The sequence below is a fragment of the Balaenoptera physalus genome, assembly GCF_965194825.1.
Source record: "Balaenoptera physalus genome assembly, chromosome: 20".
Taxonomy (NCBI): domain Eukaryota; kingdom Metazoa; phylum Chordata; class Mammalia; order Artiodactyla; family Balaenopteridae; genus Balaenoptera; species Balaenoptera physalus.
This window is the reverse complement of record NC_138901.1, coordinates 46,629,648-46,647,794: the sequence shown is the minus strand read 5'-3', so window position 1 is coordinate 46,647,794 and position 18,147 is coordinate 46,629,648. Positions and strand designations below refer to the sequence as shown.

The following is an 18,147-nucleotide window of genomic DNA, read 5'->3' as shown; positions in this document are numbered from 1 at the left end:
AGCCATGCAAATAGGCAGTGGCACTGGTGGAAAATGAACCCAAGCACTGGACTCTTAACCAGCTATACTCTTATTTGCGTTTTTCTCTACCTGCCCTCTTAAAACTCTTCTGTTGCTTCCCAGAGACTTCAGCATAAAATCCAGCTCCTCAGACTGCTGGAGAATCTCCGGAAGTCGCCTTTGCCAGCCTCCCTAGGATTATCTCTTGCCATCAGCCCCTTCACTACGAGCTCCAACCCTACTATCTCTAGTGTTTTTTCAGGTGCTCAGGCTCAAAGACGTGCACTTTTTGCGCCCTTAGTGAGATACCCTCTCCTCCACCTCGTTTGCTCCCATTGACCCTGCAGGAAGCCTTCCTCGATACCCCAATGACCGCCAAGGCCCTGTAAACGGTTCCCCTCCTCTGAGGTTCCCCTCCTCTGAGGTTCCGCAGCACCTCGAATTTCCGTCACCGCGGTGGCCACGCTGCGTCGTTTACGCATCCGTCACCGATCTGTGAATTACAAGGCAAAGACTGCGACTTCTTCGACTTAGTAGGCAAACGTCCAACACTTACTACAGAAAGGAGTAATCCGGGAAATGAAACAAAATGAAAAATTGGGCGCTGTCTCAATTATCCTTTATTTGTAGTTTACCTTGAATTACTCTGGTAACCTATTGAGGTTTTTTTTTTTTCTCCAATTCGCGCTGTCTCGGCGCACCTACGTGTCACCGGCTCTTTTACAAACAAAATAAACCCGGAGCAATTCGCACGCACGGGAGAGCCCGGACTGCACGCACGGACAAGATGGCAGCCGACCCTCCGCTGGCGCGAGTGTCCGCCCACTCAGGGCGAGGCCTCGTCATGTGACCCTCCCCTGCCTGGCACCGCCCCCGGCCGCAGTGCCTGACGGGAGGCAGAGCAGCGAGCGAGGGCGTCGGCCATTTTGTGGCTGTTTCCTGTGGGACGCGGTGGTGGCGGTAGGGTCGGGAGCGTGAGCGACTCTTCGGCTAGTTTTTCCTGCTTGTTTTCTCCTCCCTTTTTTTTTGTCGGTAGAGCGCAGTTATGGGTCGCAAGAAGAAGAAGCAGCTGAAGCCGTGGTGCTGGTATCCTTTGTCGGTTTGAAGTCGAGGCCGAGCGGGGGCGCCGGTTGGTGGTGACTGGGACGGGGAGGCCTGGCTTTGGCCTATGGCGGAGAGTGGGATCTAGGCCTCGGGGTCGGTGGTTTGGTGGCTGGACTCGGACTTGGGAATGCTTCTCGGAAAATGGGGTCCCTGGGGCGAGAAGCTCTGGCATTGTGGGTCGTGGGACTCCGTGACTCAGGAGGGTCTTGGTTTGGTGCGAGCGTTGACCCACGGGGAGGCGGCTTGGACCCCCTTCACCAAGGACAGAGTCCCCTGAGGACTCTTCTGCCACACTCCGTCGTTTTGGTGACGGTTCAACAAAGGGACTTGCTTCCAGTATAGTACGCTGATTGACTCTGTGGCGGATCAGGGGGGAGCTTCCGGAGTCGGTCACCCACTTTTTTCTTTTTCTTTTTTTTTTTTTTTTTGTAGAATCGGTGGTTTAGTAAAGGCTTATGTTAGTCAACCCTGATTTCGATGCCCCCCCACCCCCCCCTTTTTTTTTTTTTTTTTTTTTTTTTGCGGGGGTTGGGGGGAACATTTAGCTTCCGCCTCCCACCCACTGACGCCTTAATCTTGGAGAAGCGTTCTCTTACAGGGTGGGGTTTCTTGTTATCTTTTTACCTGGTTTTATTGGAGTGAGAAAGTGCCTCTTACTAATGAAACGTGGCGTCGGTTTTTTTTTTTCCCCCCGGAAACGTTAGTAAACTTTACGTTTCAATTGATTTTATTTACTGTCTGGTACCTAGAAACGCTTCATTTATTTATATAATAGTTGAAAAACGGTTACGGATTTTGTAAAGTGCTTTTAGGAAAATCTGACAAGGGAGAGAAGAATTCTCAGTATTATTGACAGAACTTATCTGTGAATTTAAATACATTCTTGGGCGACAAATTCGTACGGAATTGCAAGCAACTTTGTGGATTGTTCATAGGAAATTGTCGCAATGAACTTATTTTCAGATTCTAAATAATATAAACATTAAATTTTAAATGTTAGGTAAATTCTTGGTATTTCGATTATTTTCATCTTCTAATTTTTGAACTTCTGTCCACATTAACTTTGGGTTTTTTTTTTTTTTAAACATTTTGAACCCTTCCAGTTCACAGTGTGTATTTGTAAATGTTGAGACATTGAGCAAAAGAAAAGTTAATTTCATATAAATCTGTGTGAAACGCGGGAATTTGACAAAACCATATCGCCTACTGAGATGTGTTTATTTAGGGGTGGTGAAGAGATATGGTGATCTTCCAGGACATTGAAAATTCCAAAATTATGTGGCAGGTTAATCCTTAGTTATATAATAAATATCAAAAGTAGAGTTTATATAAAGTACTCTTGGTTTTAGCTGTTGCCTGTTTTTAATGTTACTGCTGTTCTCTTTCATTACAGATTTATTTTTTATAGGCAGTGTCATTATTGTGCTATTTTTGTACCTTAACAATAGTGATCAGGTATTGTAATAGAGATTTTGATGATGAGAAGATCCTTATACAGCACCAAAAAGCAAAGCATTTTAAATGTCATATATGTCATAAGAAATTGTATACAGGACCTGGCTTAGCTATTCATTGCATGCAGGTAAGGAGTTTCTTCTGTATTTAATTTTTGCTCTCTTGTAGTTTGGAAACAACATGGGGAAAAAATCTTGAATTTCTCTTAGATAGCTGTAGAGTTTTTTTTTTGTTTATTACAAAAGATTAGATAAGATGACCAGTCAGCTTTAAAATAGAAAAAAACCCTGTTTTTTAGCCATTGAGAAGATAAACAATTGATTTTTCATGTTTAAAGAGTTTATGCTAGTATTTACCTTTAAATTATTGACAATACCTTTTATCCTAGATTTAGATGGGTGACAATTAGGTTGAGATCACGAAGTATTTCCTCAGTACTTGGCTAAGAGAACAAGGATCAGTGATTTAAATTTTGTGGGCAGTCTGACCAAATCCAATCCCATAAGAATTAGTACAGAATTAACCGCCATTACTTACTGTCCTTGAAGGATTTGTTATAATCTGTTGCCTGGGGCTAGGCTACCATTTATTCCATGGACCTCTTTTGGAATGGTGGCATGGTGTTTCATTTAATAATTTCTAGGTTTCTTGAGTTCTTTCACTACTAGGTGGGGAGGGCTTTGTAATTTATATTTTTGAAGATCTAATAAGTACGTTTTTTTTTTTTTTTTAAATATTTATTTATGGCTGTGTTGGGTCTTCGTTTCTGTGCAAGGGCTTTCTCCAGTTGTGGCAAGCGGGGGCCACTCTTCATTGCGGTGCGCGGGCCTCTCACTATCGCAGCCTCTCTTGTTGCGGAGCACAGGCTTGAGACGCGCAGGCTCAGTAATTGTGGCTCACGGGCCCATTTGCTCCGCGGCATGTGAGATCTTCCCAAACCAGGGCTCGAACCCGTGTCCCCTGCATTGTCAGGCAGATTCTCAACCACTGCGCCACCAGGGAAGCCCTAATAAGTACCTTTTTTATTCAATATTATTTCTTCTACTTTTGCCAGTCCTAGAGCTGCCTGAAGTTTTGCCTAATTGGACCCTAGAGAGATGTGAGATGAGCAAATCCCCATTCATTGGAAACTGCTGTTGGTAGGAGGCAGGGAGGTAAATTAAAACAAGATATTGCTTCCCCAAGTTTAAAAATAAGTTTATAAAGATCTGTTTCACTCCAATTATGTCGCTATAATAACAATTCTGTATCCATTTAAAAATATGAGACCCACAGTTTTCCACTGTGTTAGTCACTAGTTACTTGTGGCTATTTAAACAGAAATTTAAAAATTAAAACTTCAATTCCTCAGTCACATTATAGTCACATTTCCAGTGCTCAGCCACAAGTGACTGGTGGATGACTGTTGTACTGGATAGTACAGATGCAGATCATTACCATTTATCACAAAGTTTCTGTGAGACAGTACTGTACAATGTTTTAGGCACTGAATATACAGCAGTGAATAAATCAAAGTTATCATTGTGGAGTTTAGATTTACATTGTGGAGGAGAACAACCTATAAATATTTAATTTTATGCTGATATGTGACAGAAAGCTAAAACTGGGTAAGGGTTAAAACTAGGTAGCGGAGGGCCACAAGGTAGTACAGGCCTGAATGAGAAACTGACATCTGAACAGAGATCTGAAAGGAGGTGAGGGAGAGATTCCAGGGAACAGCAAATGAAAGACCTTCACGTCAGGAGCATTCTCCTATATTGAGGGCAAGGGCAGCAATGTGCTACTTTACATAGGAGGGCTTGCAGGCTATTGTAGGCCATTTTCTTTAATACTGAATGAAATGGGAGGTTTTAATTGAGACGTAACATGCTTTAGCACACTTCTTAAAGAGTCATTTTGGCTGCAGGGTTGAGAGTAGACTGTAGAGTGCAGTAAGACCACTTAGGAGACCAGGCAAGAGGTGATGGTGACAGAGAATTTGCTGATGAATTAGATGTGGAGTATGAGAAAGTGAGGAGTGGAGGATGATCTGAAAGTTTTTGGCCTGAGCAATGTGAAAAGTGAGTTACTGTATTCTTTTGGCCCTTGGCATCCACATCTGCGTATTACACCGCGATTGAAATTAGGTAAGTTGAATCCACGTGTGCAGAATCCGTGGCTACAGAGGGCTAACTGTACTACGCCATTTTATATAAGGGACTTGAGCATCCTTGGTATTGGGGGGAGTGGTCCTGGAACCAATCATGCCTTGGTACCAAGGGACGACTGTACTGAAATGTGGAAAGCTGCAGGAAGGATAGACTTAGGGATGAGGCTATCAGGATCATCTTATGTTGATTTTGAGTGTGGGTATGTTAGTTTTGAGATTTTGAGAAGGTCTGTTGAATATCCAGATGAAGATGTCATATAAGCAGTTGAATCTACAGGTCTGCAGTTCAGAGAGGTTGGAGCTGGTGATAGAAATTTGGGGGGATACAGTATAAGGATGGCTATTTTAAGCCATGATATTATGTGTCCTTAGGGAGTAGAATATAGATAGAAAAGTGGTGCCAAGGACACCACCTTGGGCCACTCCCAGCATTTAGAGGTCAGAAGGTTAAAAGAAACCAATCAAGAAGATTGAAAAGGTAGGAAAACCAAGAGAGTAGTGCCGTGGAAGCCAAATGAAGTGTTTCAAGGAGTGAGTTATTAAGTCAAATGCTGGTGGTAGGTTAGTTAAGCACAGGACTAAGATTGGATTAATCAAAGTAGAGGTCATTGGTTACTTGCCAAGAGTGATTTCCTAGAATGAAGAGGATGAAAGGCTGATAGGAATGCTTGCAAGAGAAACTGAGAGGGGAAAGTAGAGGCGCTATTTCAAGGAGTTGTACTATAGAGAAGAGCAGAGAAATGGAGTGGAAGCTGGAAGGAGATTAGTTAAGAAACTATTAGTAATAATCTTTAATTGACTAAGTGCTTTTGTTTATATGTTCTTACCATAATTTCACAGCAGCCTGTGAGATAGGCATGGCAGTTAAATCAGACACATGCTGGAGTTTTATAGATTAGTTTAGGACATTAGTAGTTTAGATGTTTTACATCAATGTTTGCTCCTATCTTTTCAGCCGAGACCATACTAATTTCTACTACGTAAGACTCTAAGAAATCTAATTCTGGCTGTAACATAAGGTTGGGAAGATTTTGAGTGAATGGTGTTATTTTTTCTTCTCTTTGCAATACCTTTTAATTAAGGTATTTCTTTCCTTCATCACTTAGAAATGTAGTGAAAACTAGTTAATGTGTATGTGAATGTAATTGTATTTTTTCAGAGAACATATATATGAGTTACTTCATCTGCCTTCATCAAGAGAAGTAACATATTCCAAAAAATTTAGAAAATGGTGATTGTCACTCATTGAGTAGCTTTATTCATGGATCTTTTAATCACAATAAGATAATTTGTGAATTAGATTTGCATATCACTTTTTAAAATCTTTGAGATATTCCTCCAGGAAAATACTTAGTTTTCTTTAATTACCTTTCTATTCTTCCATGAAAGTGTCTTGGAAGGAAAGAAAAATTGAGTATTACTTAGACCAATATATCCAAGTCATTAACCTAAATAAGTGGTTCTCAAACTTGAGTGTGCAAAGGAATCACCTTGAAGTCTTGTTAGATATATTTGTGGTTCCACCCAAGAGTTTCTGATTCAGTAGGGCTCAGGTGTGGCCTGAGAATTTGCATTTCTTATTTATTTTTTTAAAAATTTTTATTGGTGTAGAATTTGCATTTCTAATAAGCTTCCAGGTGAAGCTGATATTTTAGGCAAACTATTTTGACATCCTTTAGCCTAAGTTAATACCTTTTGCGTAAGAAACCAAGACCGACAGGGATTTTAGCATATTGGCAAAAGTTATTCGCGTTTGAGGGTTAGAAATGTTTGATCTAGCAAAAACCATACAGTGAAAAAAGGTGCTAGATCCCCAGTGTTTTACAATAAAACCTCTGAAGGACTTCTTTTTGTGATCTGCCAAATAAATTCAGAGATGGAAGGTGACAGGATCACTGCTATGGCAGTGTTAGGCTCTTCAGGTGACTCATTAGTTACGGGTAGTGCTAATTGGAAACGTCACTTTTGTGGTTTGTAGCTACTAGCTGTCTCAGGATACATTCTTGGAAAGTTTACTTTATTCTAATACTTAATTTTAAGACTTCATAAGCTTTACTTAGTTCAGACTTCACACTTCTCTGATTTGAGTAGCACTTTAGTTCATTGTTAATAATTCAAGCAATCAAGGTTATAAGGTAAACTTGAAATTGTTTATTGAGCCCTTGCTGTGTGCTTCACATTGCCAAGTGCTCTTTACATACACAGTATTTTTTTTTTTTTTAAATGAAAGCTTCTTTATTTATTTATTTATTTTTATTTTTGGCTGTGTTGGGTCTTCGTTTCTGTGCAAGGGCTTTCTCCAGTTGTGGCAAGCGGGGGCCACTCTTCATCGCGGTGCGCGGGCCTCTCACTGTCGCGGCCTCTCTCGTTGCGGAGCACAGGCTCCAGACGCGCAGGCTCAGTAACTGTGGCTCACGGGCCTAGTTTGCTCCGCGGCATGTGGGATCTTCCCAGACCAGGGCTCGAACCCGTTTCCCCTGCATTGGCAGGCAGATTCTCAACCACTGCGCCACCAGGGAAGCCCCACAGTATTTTTTTTAATCCTAAAAATGACCCCAGAAGTTAGGTGCTGAATAGGTGAAGTAAACTGAGACTTAGGTCAAAGAATTTGCCTAATCTCGCATAGCTAGTAGGCCATAAAGCTGGGGCTTGAATCCACATAGTCTCACTATGGAACCAGTCATTCTTAACCATTATACTAAGTGGTCTCTGAGTAATTTAAAATTACTCTTTAAAAGACTTTCATGAGGCACTTTTGTCTATCTAATGGAAGGTTTCTGTTTTGTTTGTGTGGGTTTTTTTTTTTTTTTTTTTTTTTAATGTTAGGTGCATAAAGAGACAATAGATGCAGTACCAAATGCAATACCTGGGAGAACAGACATAGAGTTGGAAATATATGGTATGGAAGGTATTCCAGAAAAAGACATGGATGAAAGAAGACGACTTCTTGAACAGAAAACACAAGGTAAATACTAAGATGTATGCTTTTTCTTGATACAGCTTAACTAGTGAGAGTATTATTACAATATTTTCAAGTATAAATTTAATGGTAGATGTTAGGTCCATTCAGAATTCCAATTTTGAGGGTTTTTTTTTTTTGGTCTTATGTTCGAAGTTAATGTATTTTATTTGTATATGTGGTAGCATTTGGATCATTCCATACATTTTATAATATTTTTACTCATAACTGAATTGCAGGTGGATTTAGCAAGTGTTGAGGCCTTTGAAAAGGAAGGTAGCTTGTTTTGATTTATGAAACCACTAATTGTAAATCTTTTTAGCGGTGTATTTGACTTGGGATTTGCGGCCCTCTCCTATCCCAATGATAGAAACTTACTAATAACCTATGAAATCTTTTGTTTTGAAAAGCATTACGGAGAGGTCAGACTAGTTTTCATAGTTTACCTTTTGGAGTGGAATAGAAAGCTCTTTTTTAAAGTATAACTGCTTTAGGAAAATGTTCTTTACCTGCCATAGAATAGGGAAAGGATGTTAACCTTCTTGCTTAATACAGATTGAAAAAACATTTGAAGAGTAAAGAGCAGTGTTAACTGAGTTTTTTTTGGAAGAAAAATCTCTCGGGAGCTAGTTGCACTGAAATAAAATTTTTAAATGTTGAACGTCTTAAACTTGCTTAGGTTTTCTTTTTTTACTCTATTGGAAAAATTAATTTAAACTTTTTTTAGCAGAGAGTCAAAAAAAGAAACAACAAGAGGATTCTGATGAATATGATGATGATGACTCTGCAGCTTCAACTTCATTTCAGCCACAGCCTGTTCAACCTCAACAAGGTTATATCCCCCCAATGGCACAACCAGGACTACCACCAGTTCCAGGAGCACCAGGAATGCCTCCAGGTAGCACATAAGGCTTCTTACAATTTAACGTTCTCAGGTCTTTGTTGACACAGTTTAGAAGTATTAATTTTTTCCTCTTAACCCTTTTTTATTTTTTTGGTTGAAATTCTTGTTTATAGGCATACCTCCATTAATGCCAGGTGTTCCTCCTCTGATGCCAGGAATGCCACCAGTTATGCCAGGAATGCCACCTGGGTAAGAAAACTCTTTTAATTGACTTGTGGGCTTGTGCCTAGTAATGATCTTTTTCAACTTGGGTGTGTTACATCACTTAAATGTTACTTTGCTGTTTTTTTTTTTCTTTTTGCTTCTAAAAGGTATGGGCTCTGTAACTACTAAACTTACCTAATAAAGGGATCTACTAATAAATTTAAGGAATATAAATTTGACTCTGAAGAGAATAGATTTTTGGGTTTTATGATGTATGTAGGCAGCCATCTGCTTCAGTTGCATCTGATGTAATTAAAGTAGTTGGTTGTAGATTTGAGTTTCTGAGATTCAAAACTGTCCATGACACTTTGTAGTTGTGACAAGAAGCAAACTCTGTAAATGATTTATTTGTCAAGGCATCAAGAACTAAAATGAATATGAGGTGCTCGTGCCCATCACTTTTATTTAAGTATTGTTGGATGTGAGAGGTATACAATACACTTTCCCACTGTATTTTGAAAATCAGTTAGATTTTGATTTTGTCATACATTTTCACAGATTGCATCATCAGAGAAAATACACCCAGTCATTTTGCGGTGAAAACATGTAAGCATCTCATTCGTAATGTAATTCAGGAGGTATAATCATAATGTCATTTTTTTGTGTGTTTAATGGTATCTATTAAGTTGACTTCAGAAGTTTTCTAATCTTCCTCACTAAAACTTCTAAACTTTGCAAACTGATTGACACAGATCTCTTAAAGGAGGGAACTAAAACATCTGTGAGGAAATCGTAATAGACTCATATAAACCAAGCATTTTCTAATTGTGCAGCTGTTTTCCCCAAACTGCTAAAAGTAAGGGGACTTAGTAAAAAGGGTTGATATTTAAGAAAGAGTATATATTCCTTTGCCAAATTACGTGCTCTCTTACTATAGAAGGTAATTGATTTTTCTTCTAATAAAATCTATATATAGAAGTTATTCTGATAAGAATCCTAAATCATTAATTCACAAACTTGTAATTCTTTAAGTGAATTGGACACTGATATTTGAAGGTGAGCTCTTTTAAGGAAAGGAAAACAAATATGGGTTGTGTTTTTAAGTCCTGGTTTAGTGTTAGGAACTTTGTACATGAAAAGTAGGGATTCTGAGTTTACTTTTGATTATCTTTAATTTTGATGGTAGTTTTTCCGTGCCTGTCCAAAACAAATCTTTACTCCACAGAGTACATTCAGTATTTTCATTTTGAAAAAATCTGATAACTCTAAAATATAGAGGATTTTTTTGTTTTGTTTTTTTGATTAATATTCTGTGGATATTTTCCAAGTGAGACAAAAGGTGATTTTGTTTTCCAGTTACACACGTTTTGGATAAGGCCTCTTGTTTATATTAAGGAGAGTATAATAATTGTTCTCAGTGACTTTAAATGTATTAAAATTGTTCTGTTAACAAAGACTGAATTTTTTCCCCTATTTTACTGGTAAACCAAAGAGTTTGCTGGTTTTTAGGGAATTTATTTTGATAGAATTGTTTTAGTGTGTTGTGTGTTCTTTCAGCTTGATTGATTTCAGTATTAGGGGTCAAATTCAAGTCTTATCTATTGTTTCCGGCTTTAGCCAAAATATTTTCTAATGTTTTATACTGTTAATTAACTTTAGTTGTCTCTTGAAATTTGCTTTCTAATAGAATGATGCCAATGGGTGGGATGATGCCACCTGGACCGGGAATACCACCTCTGATGCCTGGTATGCCACCAGGTATGAAATGTTAGTTTCCTTTTTAATATGACAGAAGTGCTTTATTCTTAAGTATTTTAGACAGTAGATTTGTGGGCATTGGTGCAGTTTTAAAATTGGTGTAATTTTAAAGTTTCTATAAGTTAGTGACTTTTTATTTTATTTTATATTTTATTTTTTGTGGAAGAGCACAGATATATATTTCCTGGCTTATTATTTTTTTAAATAAATTTATTTATTTATTTATTTATTTTTGGCTGTGTTGGGTCTTCGTTTCTGTGCGAGGGCTTTCTCCAGTTGCGGCGAGCGGGGCCCACTCTTCATCGTGGTGCGCGGGCCTCTCACTGTCGCGGCCTCTCGTTGCGGAGCACAGGCTCCAGACGCGCAGGCTCAGCAGTTGTGGATCACGGGCCCAATTGCTCTGCAGTATGTGGGATCCTCCCAGACCAGGGCTCGAACCCGTGTCCCCTGCATTGGCAGGCAGACTCTCAACCACTGCGCCACCAGGGAAGCCCCAGTGACTTCTTTTTAAAATTACTGTGAGAAATGTGATGATCTCGTTTTGTTTTGAGTTCCGAGTTTTGAAATAGTAAAAGTAGTCCTCAAAGCAACCAGAATGAGTCACTGAGCCTGTGACTTAAGAGTGGTTATGGGCTTCCCTGGTGGCGCAGTGGTTGAGAATCTGCCTGCCAATGCAGGGGAAACGGGTTCGAGCCCTGGTCTGGGAAGATCCCACATGCCGCGGAGCAACTAGGCCCGTGAGCCACAAGTACTGAGCCTGCGCGTTTGGAGCCTGTGCTCTGCAACAAGAGAGGCCGCGACAGTGAGAGGCCCGCGCACGGCAATGGAGAGCGGCCCCCACTCGCCACAACCAGAGAAAGCCCACGCACAGAAACGAAGACCCAACACAGCCAAAAATAAATAAATAAAGCGTAAAAATTAAAAAAAAAAAAAAAAAAAGAGTGGTTATATCTGTTAGGAATATTTTAGGCAAGTACTAGAGACTCTTAACAAGTAATAGAGAAATCCAACAAACTATTAAACAACGTAGGTATTTATTATCTCACTCAACCTAAAAGTGGTAGACTCAGTGGCTCCAGTGATAACAAGAACCCATACTTTAAAAATTTTCCACTTTACCAACCTTAGCTTTCTCTCTCAGACATGTAACTCAGTAGTTATAAGATCTCAGGCAAGAAAGGGTGCTTTCCTTTTTCTTGTATTGGGGAACAAAGTAACTTTCCCAGAATCTCCTTAGCCTTTTACATATCATTGGCCAGAAATAGGTCTAATGGAGCTTCTAGGTGCAGGGAAGCCTGGGAAATAAAGTATCTTTACTTTTTAGCCTACAGTGTGGGGAAAGGGATTTGGTTAGCCCAGTAAATGTGCCACAGAGGTCTTCATGAGGCTCTCTGAGTCCATTGCCTAGCATTTTAATCCTAGCAAGTTTGGTTTGCAGTCTATAGCCAGATTCAAATGTACTCAAGTGATAGTGTAAAAGGAACAGAAAAATAAAGCAGCAGCAAAATATGAATCATGCCAGTGCAACCATTAATTTATAGGCAACAGCTTCACGTACATCATGCTCTGAGAGAATTTTAGGCATTTAAATGAATACAGAAAAATAACCTGTGTTCACTTGGTAATGTGAAGTCAGTAAAAGTTTTAAGTTACATTGAGGAACTTCAAAGAATGCCTAGTGGTATATTTTAGGAAAATTTGTGTATTTAAAGCACACTTAAAGGAATAACTTAGTTTCTGGAAAAATTTTTATGGGTATATGACCTATTAACAGTTTTTACTGTAGTTTGCATTAGAGTTCTGGAAACATGTTAGATGATTGAAATAATTCTATATGTTTCAAAAATTCGCTGTATCAGTAATATCAGTAAGCCTAATTGTTGGCTTTACCCATATACAGGGTTTCTAGTGGTATCTTTCATGTCCCAAAATTCTGAAGAGACGCAAAGGTGTGGAAAGTTGGAGGCAAAACTGTTCCAAGGGGGCAAGTGCCTAAGTACTTTGAGCTTCATTGAGTTCAGCAGTCCGTCGTCAGTATTGATAACTTTGTAGCATAGAATCTTTTTTGTGTGTGTGTCTGTGCCGCACGGCTTATGAGATCTTGGTTCCCTTACCAGGGATTGATCTCGGGCCACAGCAGTGAAAGCCGAGTCCTAACCACTGGACTGCCAGGGAATTCCCTAGAATCATTTTAAATTTAATTTAGTATGTTTTAATGGCAAAGTTTTGAGGAAGTATTTTTTCTAAACTAAATGTTTCAGCAACCGGGTCCCACTCCAGTATTTCTTCTCTGCAGGTATGCCCCCTCCTGTTCCACGTCCTGGAATTCCTCCAATGACTCAAGCACAGGCTGTTTCAGCGCCAGGTATTCTTAACAGACCACCTGCACCAACAGCAACAGTTCCAGCTCCACAGCCTCCAGTTACTAAGCCTCTTTTCCCCAGTGCAGGACAGGTAAGGTGAAATTTCTGAAAAAGAGTGCACTTATATTTCAAGGTAAAGTGGAGTTATTCACTGAACTCTTTGAAAATGTCAAGTCATTTTAAAAATTGTAATCTTCTTAATACAATTTATTAACTATACTGAAGAAGTGGCGTTCTCTTCCATTTTTGCACACATTGATTTCCTTTACTCATAAAAGGTTGACTGGAACCAGAAAAGAGTATAGTATGTTATTTTTTCGTTGTTGTGAACTCTGGTTATTCTTAGCTTTAGTTAGAAATGAAAATTTAATTTCTGGGAACTTAAATACATAAAAATGTTATGAGGTCCTCCTTTACCTAATGAGCTATGAGTAGAATGAAAACCAAAGTCAAAGATGAAAAATCCTAAGACCTTAGCAAATAATTTTTGGGCTCTTCCTTTAGTCTAGAATTGTGACAGACAGTAGTGCCTCACTGTTGCTGGAAGGGCATCATTTAACGTCTTTTGACCTAGTCACACTCATATTTCCTACTCGTCCTTTTTTTTTTCTCCCCAGAACTCAGAAGCAAAAAGTCCTTCTTTTATATATAGCATGTATATAATGGTTGTTACCTTTGCTTTTTCCCCCCAGTTTGATTCAGAGTTAAGCAGATGTATTTAATTCATTCAGAATTGAGACGCTCAGGATGTATGTTCTTTATTGTTCACCTTAAAATTATCCCTTAGATGTTTCCTTTTTTCAAATTTTTTTCTGTTTGTAGTTCCTAAATTAAAAGCATTACTTTTTAAGTACATTAACTTATGTTTTCGATGTGGGGGGATTTTGTTTATTGTTTTTTGTTTATCCTATTAAACTTTTGGCAAAAATTGTAGTTATCGATGGAGAATTGGATTGAAGTGTCAATAATGCATCATAATTCTCAGTTTAAGGTACCAGTTTTGAAATATCATAGTGTAAAACATTAGTTTTAGGGGAAAAAACCTGTGGTTAATTAGGTTTATTGGTGTAGAATTTAAAAAGTTTTTTTGAGGCTCATAGTGTCACTGTTTATTGTAAGTGCATTAACTGCCTGCCTCTATATATAAAACAGATTTGATTGCATTGTATTTTGCATTTAGAAAAATGCAATCTATACTGAAAAAAAAGTCTACCACGTGGCTTATTTTCACCCATTTGTTTGGAGACTTTTCATTGTTTCCTTTCTTTTATGCTACAGATGGGGACACCTGTAACAAGCTCAAGTACAGCTTCATCCAATTCAGAAAGTCTGTCTGCGTCTTCTAAAGCTCTGTTTCCTAGCGCAGCACAAGTACGCAGGAAGTTGCAGTTTAAAATTGTTAAAAATGGCTTTATAACTTCATTAACCCTTTGGACCCTACTTTAAAACTAAATCTTTTCCCAAAAATATATTATGTTTAATTTTTTTAAAGTAAAATTAATGGCTTATAAATCAATGGTATTTGAAAATTTGAACCGCACACTAATAGAAAAAAATATACCCCAAACTCCTATGGTTCTAAAGGGTTAAAAGCATGTAAGCAGTAAATGCATTTTAGTGGCCAATGGTTAGCCTGATGCATGATTAAGCTATTCTGTTTTATGCTGTTTAATCTAAATGCATCACATATAACGTAAGGAAATTTAGTACTCTGCATTTGGTTCTAAAAGTTGACCTAGTTTACGTGTTTCAGATGTTCAGTGTTATGAAAAGTAACAAATTTATTACTTGGTAACTTTATACTTAAAAGCTTACTAAACCCTTTAGTCCATCATAATAATCTAGCCATTGTTAATTGGGAGGGCCGTTGTATTACTATATAAAGAATACTTCTGAAGGACATATCTTTAATGTGTCACCATTGGTAGTTATTATTTATGCTATACTTAGTAACTGAAATTTATCCAAACATTTGTATTCTATAATTTCTAACTCTTTTTTTTTTTTTGAGCTCCTTGGTAGATTAATTTTAAGAAGGAATTTAGAATGATGATAATAGAAAATATGCTATTCCATTATATGATAATATATTTCTTCAGTTAGGAATAAATACGAAGCTTTGTAAATTAAGTAATTTCTGGTGAGGAGATAGATGATATCTGAGAAGTTACATAAGTAGTCTAACTTGTTTCTTGTTTCCACTGCTGTGTTTTGGATGTGCATCTTTTGGTATTATGTGTTATCTTGAATTTTGTGGATTGATCATGATTTTAACTTTAAGTTTTGTCCCTTATTGAATGTTAGTGTCTTGTTTTTAAGTTAAATAGGTAGTAGATATATTCAGTTTTGGGTTTTGAAGTTTTGTTGATGAAAGATAATGTTTTACAGGCTCAGGCAGCTGTCCAAGGACCTGTTGGTACAGATTTCAAGCCCTTAAATAGCACCCCTGCAACAACTACAGAACCCCCAAAGCCTACATTCCCTGCATATACACAGTCTACAGCTTCAACCACTAGTACAACAAATAGCACTGCAGCTAAACCAGCAGCTTCAATAACAAGTAAGCCTGCTACACTTACGACGACCAGTGCAACCAGTAAGTTGATCCATCCAGATGAGGATATATCGCTGGTAAGTTGTTTACATTTCTTACTAGCAGAGTTTGATTGAGTACTGTGGTAGCAACTTGTCCATTTGAAAAGTTTTAATTTGTATACCAGTGGTCTTATGATCTGATTGAATGCTAAGTGATTTTTACCATTCTGATTTTTAAGAACCACAAAACAAAGTGAATATTGCATGTTTTGATCTTAGATACATCCCCCCTAAGACTGTTTCTAAAAGAAGACAGTGAGTTGGGTTCTTATTCTCTCAAAAATTATTTTTGTTGTTCATAAATTTAATTAATTGAAGAAACAAGTGTGAGATAGAATCTGCAGGTTCCTTGCAGTCCATATACCTTCTTCATTACACAGTTTCTTGCTGAAGCAATTTATAATTTCTGGAAAGTTGTTCAATATAACATGTTTCAAATATAAAAATAGCTAAAGTTTTCTTAAGGCATCAAGATTTTAAGTAGTTGGACTGGTTTGTGGGGTGAAAGTAATTGGCATGTACGGGAACATTTAAAAATCACTCTCACTCTATAAAGACTTTAGATGCTTGCCTTCATGCTTAACACTCTCTGTGTTCAGATGTTTCACATTCACATATTTTTATTCCTAGGAAGAGAGAAGAGCACAGTTACCTAAATATCAACGTAATCTTCCTCGACCAGGACAGGCTCCCATTGGTAATCCACCTGTTGGACCAATTGGAGGTATGATGCCACCACAGCCAGGCATCCCACAGCAACAAGGAATGAGACCCCCAATGCCGCCTCATGGTATTCCTCTTTTTACGTTTATTTTATTTAGTGGATTTTCTGAGTGTACACATAAAACAGATTTATCTGAAAAATGCATTGCATTTAAAAGTACAATGCTCAGACTCAGTCTATTTTTTTGTGTTTTAAATGTGTTTTTTAGGTCAGTATGGTGGTCATCATCAAGGCATGCCAGGTTATCTTCCTGGTGCTATGCCGCCGTATGGGCAGGGACCGCCAATGGTGCCCCCTTACCAAGGTGGGCCTCCTCGACCTCCGATGGGAATGAGACCTCCTGTAATGTCGCAAGGTGGCCGTTACTGATCTTACTTCAATCCAGTCTAATAGGTTTGGAGATTAAACCTTTTCTCAACTTGTGCTGTTTATATAGCCAAGCTTCCGTCAATAAGGCTTCATTGTGACTTTAACAAACATTATCTTCCCACATACCAGGAACTATTGGACATTTATTTTACATGGGAAAATTTATTTGGAATAATAAAGCAGGAACTTTTCCTGAAGTTGCAATTTATACTGTATGGCTTCTTTTTCATGTTTCATCTAGGTTTTTAGAAGTGAAGTATAGTAAATTTGGTTCGTTATATTGTGAAGGCGCTGGAATTACATGAACATACCACCCTAATAAAGGCAAGTTCTGTAAGCTTATGTTGCTATTTGTAAAGTTATGCCTTCACAGCATTTCAGATGCTGTTGGACTTCATGTCCCCAACCTAGCTTGGTGAGGGCTGTAACTGTCTTCAAGTACCTGTACATTGGAAGTCTGAATGTGTAACAATATTTAATGTATTTAGAGTTCCTCATGTTTCAGGGTTTAAGAAATCTGACCCACCAAGGTCATGTGACTTTTCTGTACTGTTAACCTTCATTGTAATAAAAGAGAGAAAAATTTATGCCTTTTTATTCATAACCCAGCTGTGGACCACTGCCTGAAAGGTTTGTACAGATGCATGCCACAGTAGATGTCCACATAATAAAATTCGTAGTTATACCAATGCAGTTTTGATATATCATTGGATTCTGTCTTTGAATTGTAGGTTGTTCCTTAGCTGCATGTATTAAACTGGACAGTATATGTAGAATTGTATGTTAGTCCTTCAGTTGACAGAAAAACTTAGATATACGTATGAGTCATTACATGGGTATGAAATCTTTGTATTATGTCACCTTTCCACCCCCTTGGTGTGTCAATATATGTTAGCTATCATAGATATTTGAAATGTAAACCTTAATATTCCCTCCTTCCTGCTGATGTTTAGAGCCTAGTGCCAGACCCATTCATTTCCTTCCGATTATTTTTGAGACTGCGGTACTGTGTGGACCTCAGAAGCTTTTCAGGTGCAAACTTCTAGAAGCTTAGGTGCATGCAGTAATAGCCTTCTGTACTGTTAATGACTGGTATATATTCTAATGTAATGATGAGAATCTACATGTGCCTCTGTTAAGATGGTTAACAGATGGATTTGAAATTTTTTATTTTATTATGTTCCTGGAAGATTACATTATTTCTTTGATTAAATGGCTGCCTTCTGTTATTATTAAGCCTAAGTGGCTTTTTACTGTTAACCTTTTCATCCTTGGAAATTTGAATGTTCAACTGTGCTCTATGGAGAACTTTTCTGTAGAGATGACTGCTATTACTCAGTATCTTATGTTGCGAGTCTCATATATTAATAGCCTTGTTGACCTCTTTTTGGCATCCATTTTTTTGATCTTCATTTTTGCAGAGTACTTTTATGACTAAGTATCAGATGACCTGTACAAAGTATAATTATTAATATATCATGAACTCAGGTTTAGTTTTCCTCAGTATAAAGTTAAGACGGCTAAGAAAATAACATTTCTTTATAACCTTTATGTGAAGGTGTAGGTATAAGGCACAGAATCTGAAGTTTTGTTTAAACAAAAGAAAGCTTTAACCATGTTAAG

General features: G+C 38.1%; 1 protein-coding gene across 8 annotated transcripts; it reads left to right on the top strand.

The window, feature by feature from the left end:
• The first annotated feature begins 896 nt into the window (after positions 1–896).
• On the top strand, positions 897–17,213 carry ZNF207 (zinc finger protein 207). Of its 8 annotated transcripts, none has more exons than XM_082443717.1 (12): positions 897–1,086; positions 2,560–2,686; positions 7,535–7,673; positions 8,395–8,565; positions 8,685–8,760; positions 9,274–9,321; positions 10,403–10,473; positions 12,770–12,927; positions 14,115–14,207; positions 15,225–15,467; positions 16,062–16,221; positions 16,364–17,213. In XM_082443717.1, the coding sequence occupies exons 1-12, from the start codon at positions 1,046–1,048 to the stop codon at positions 16,522–16,524; spliced, it is 1,488 nt and encodes a 495-aa protein (XP_082299843.1). In that variant the 5' UTR covers positions 897–1,045; the 3' UTR covers positions 16,525–17,213. The 8 variants fall into 8 exon arrangements, with proteins under 8 accessions (XP_082299843.1, XP_082299838.1, XP_082299837.1 ...); XM_082443712.1 differs by having other exon boundaries at positions 900–1,086; positions 8,398–8,565; XM_082443711.1 differs by having other exon boundaries at positions 900–1,086; positions 8,398–8,565; positions 10,403–10,482.
• Positions 17,214–18,147: the final 934 nt, after the last annotated feature.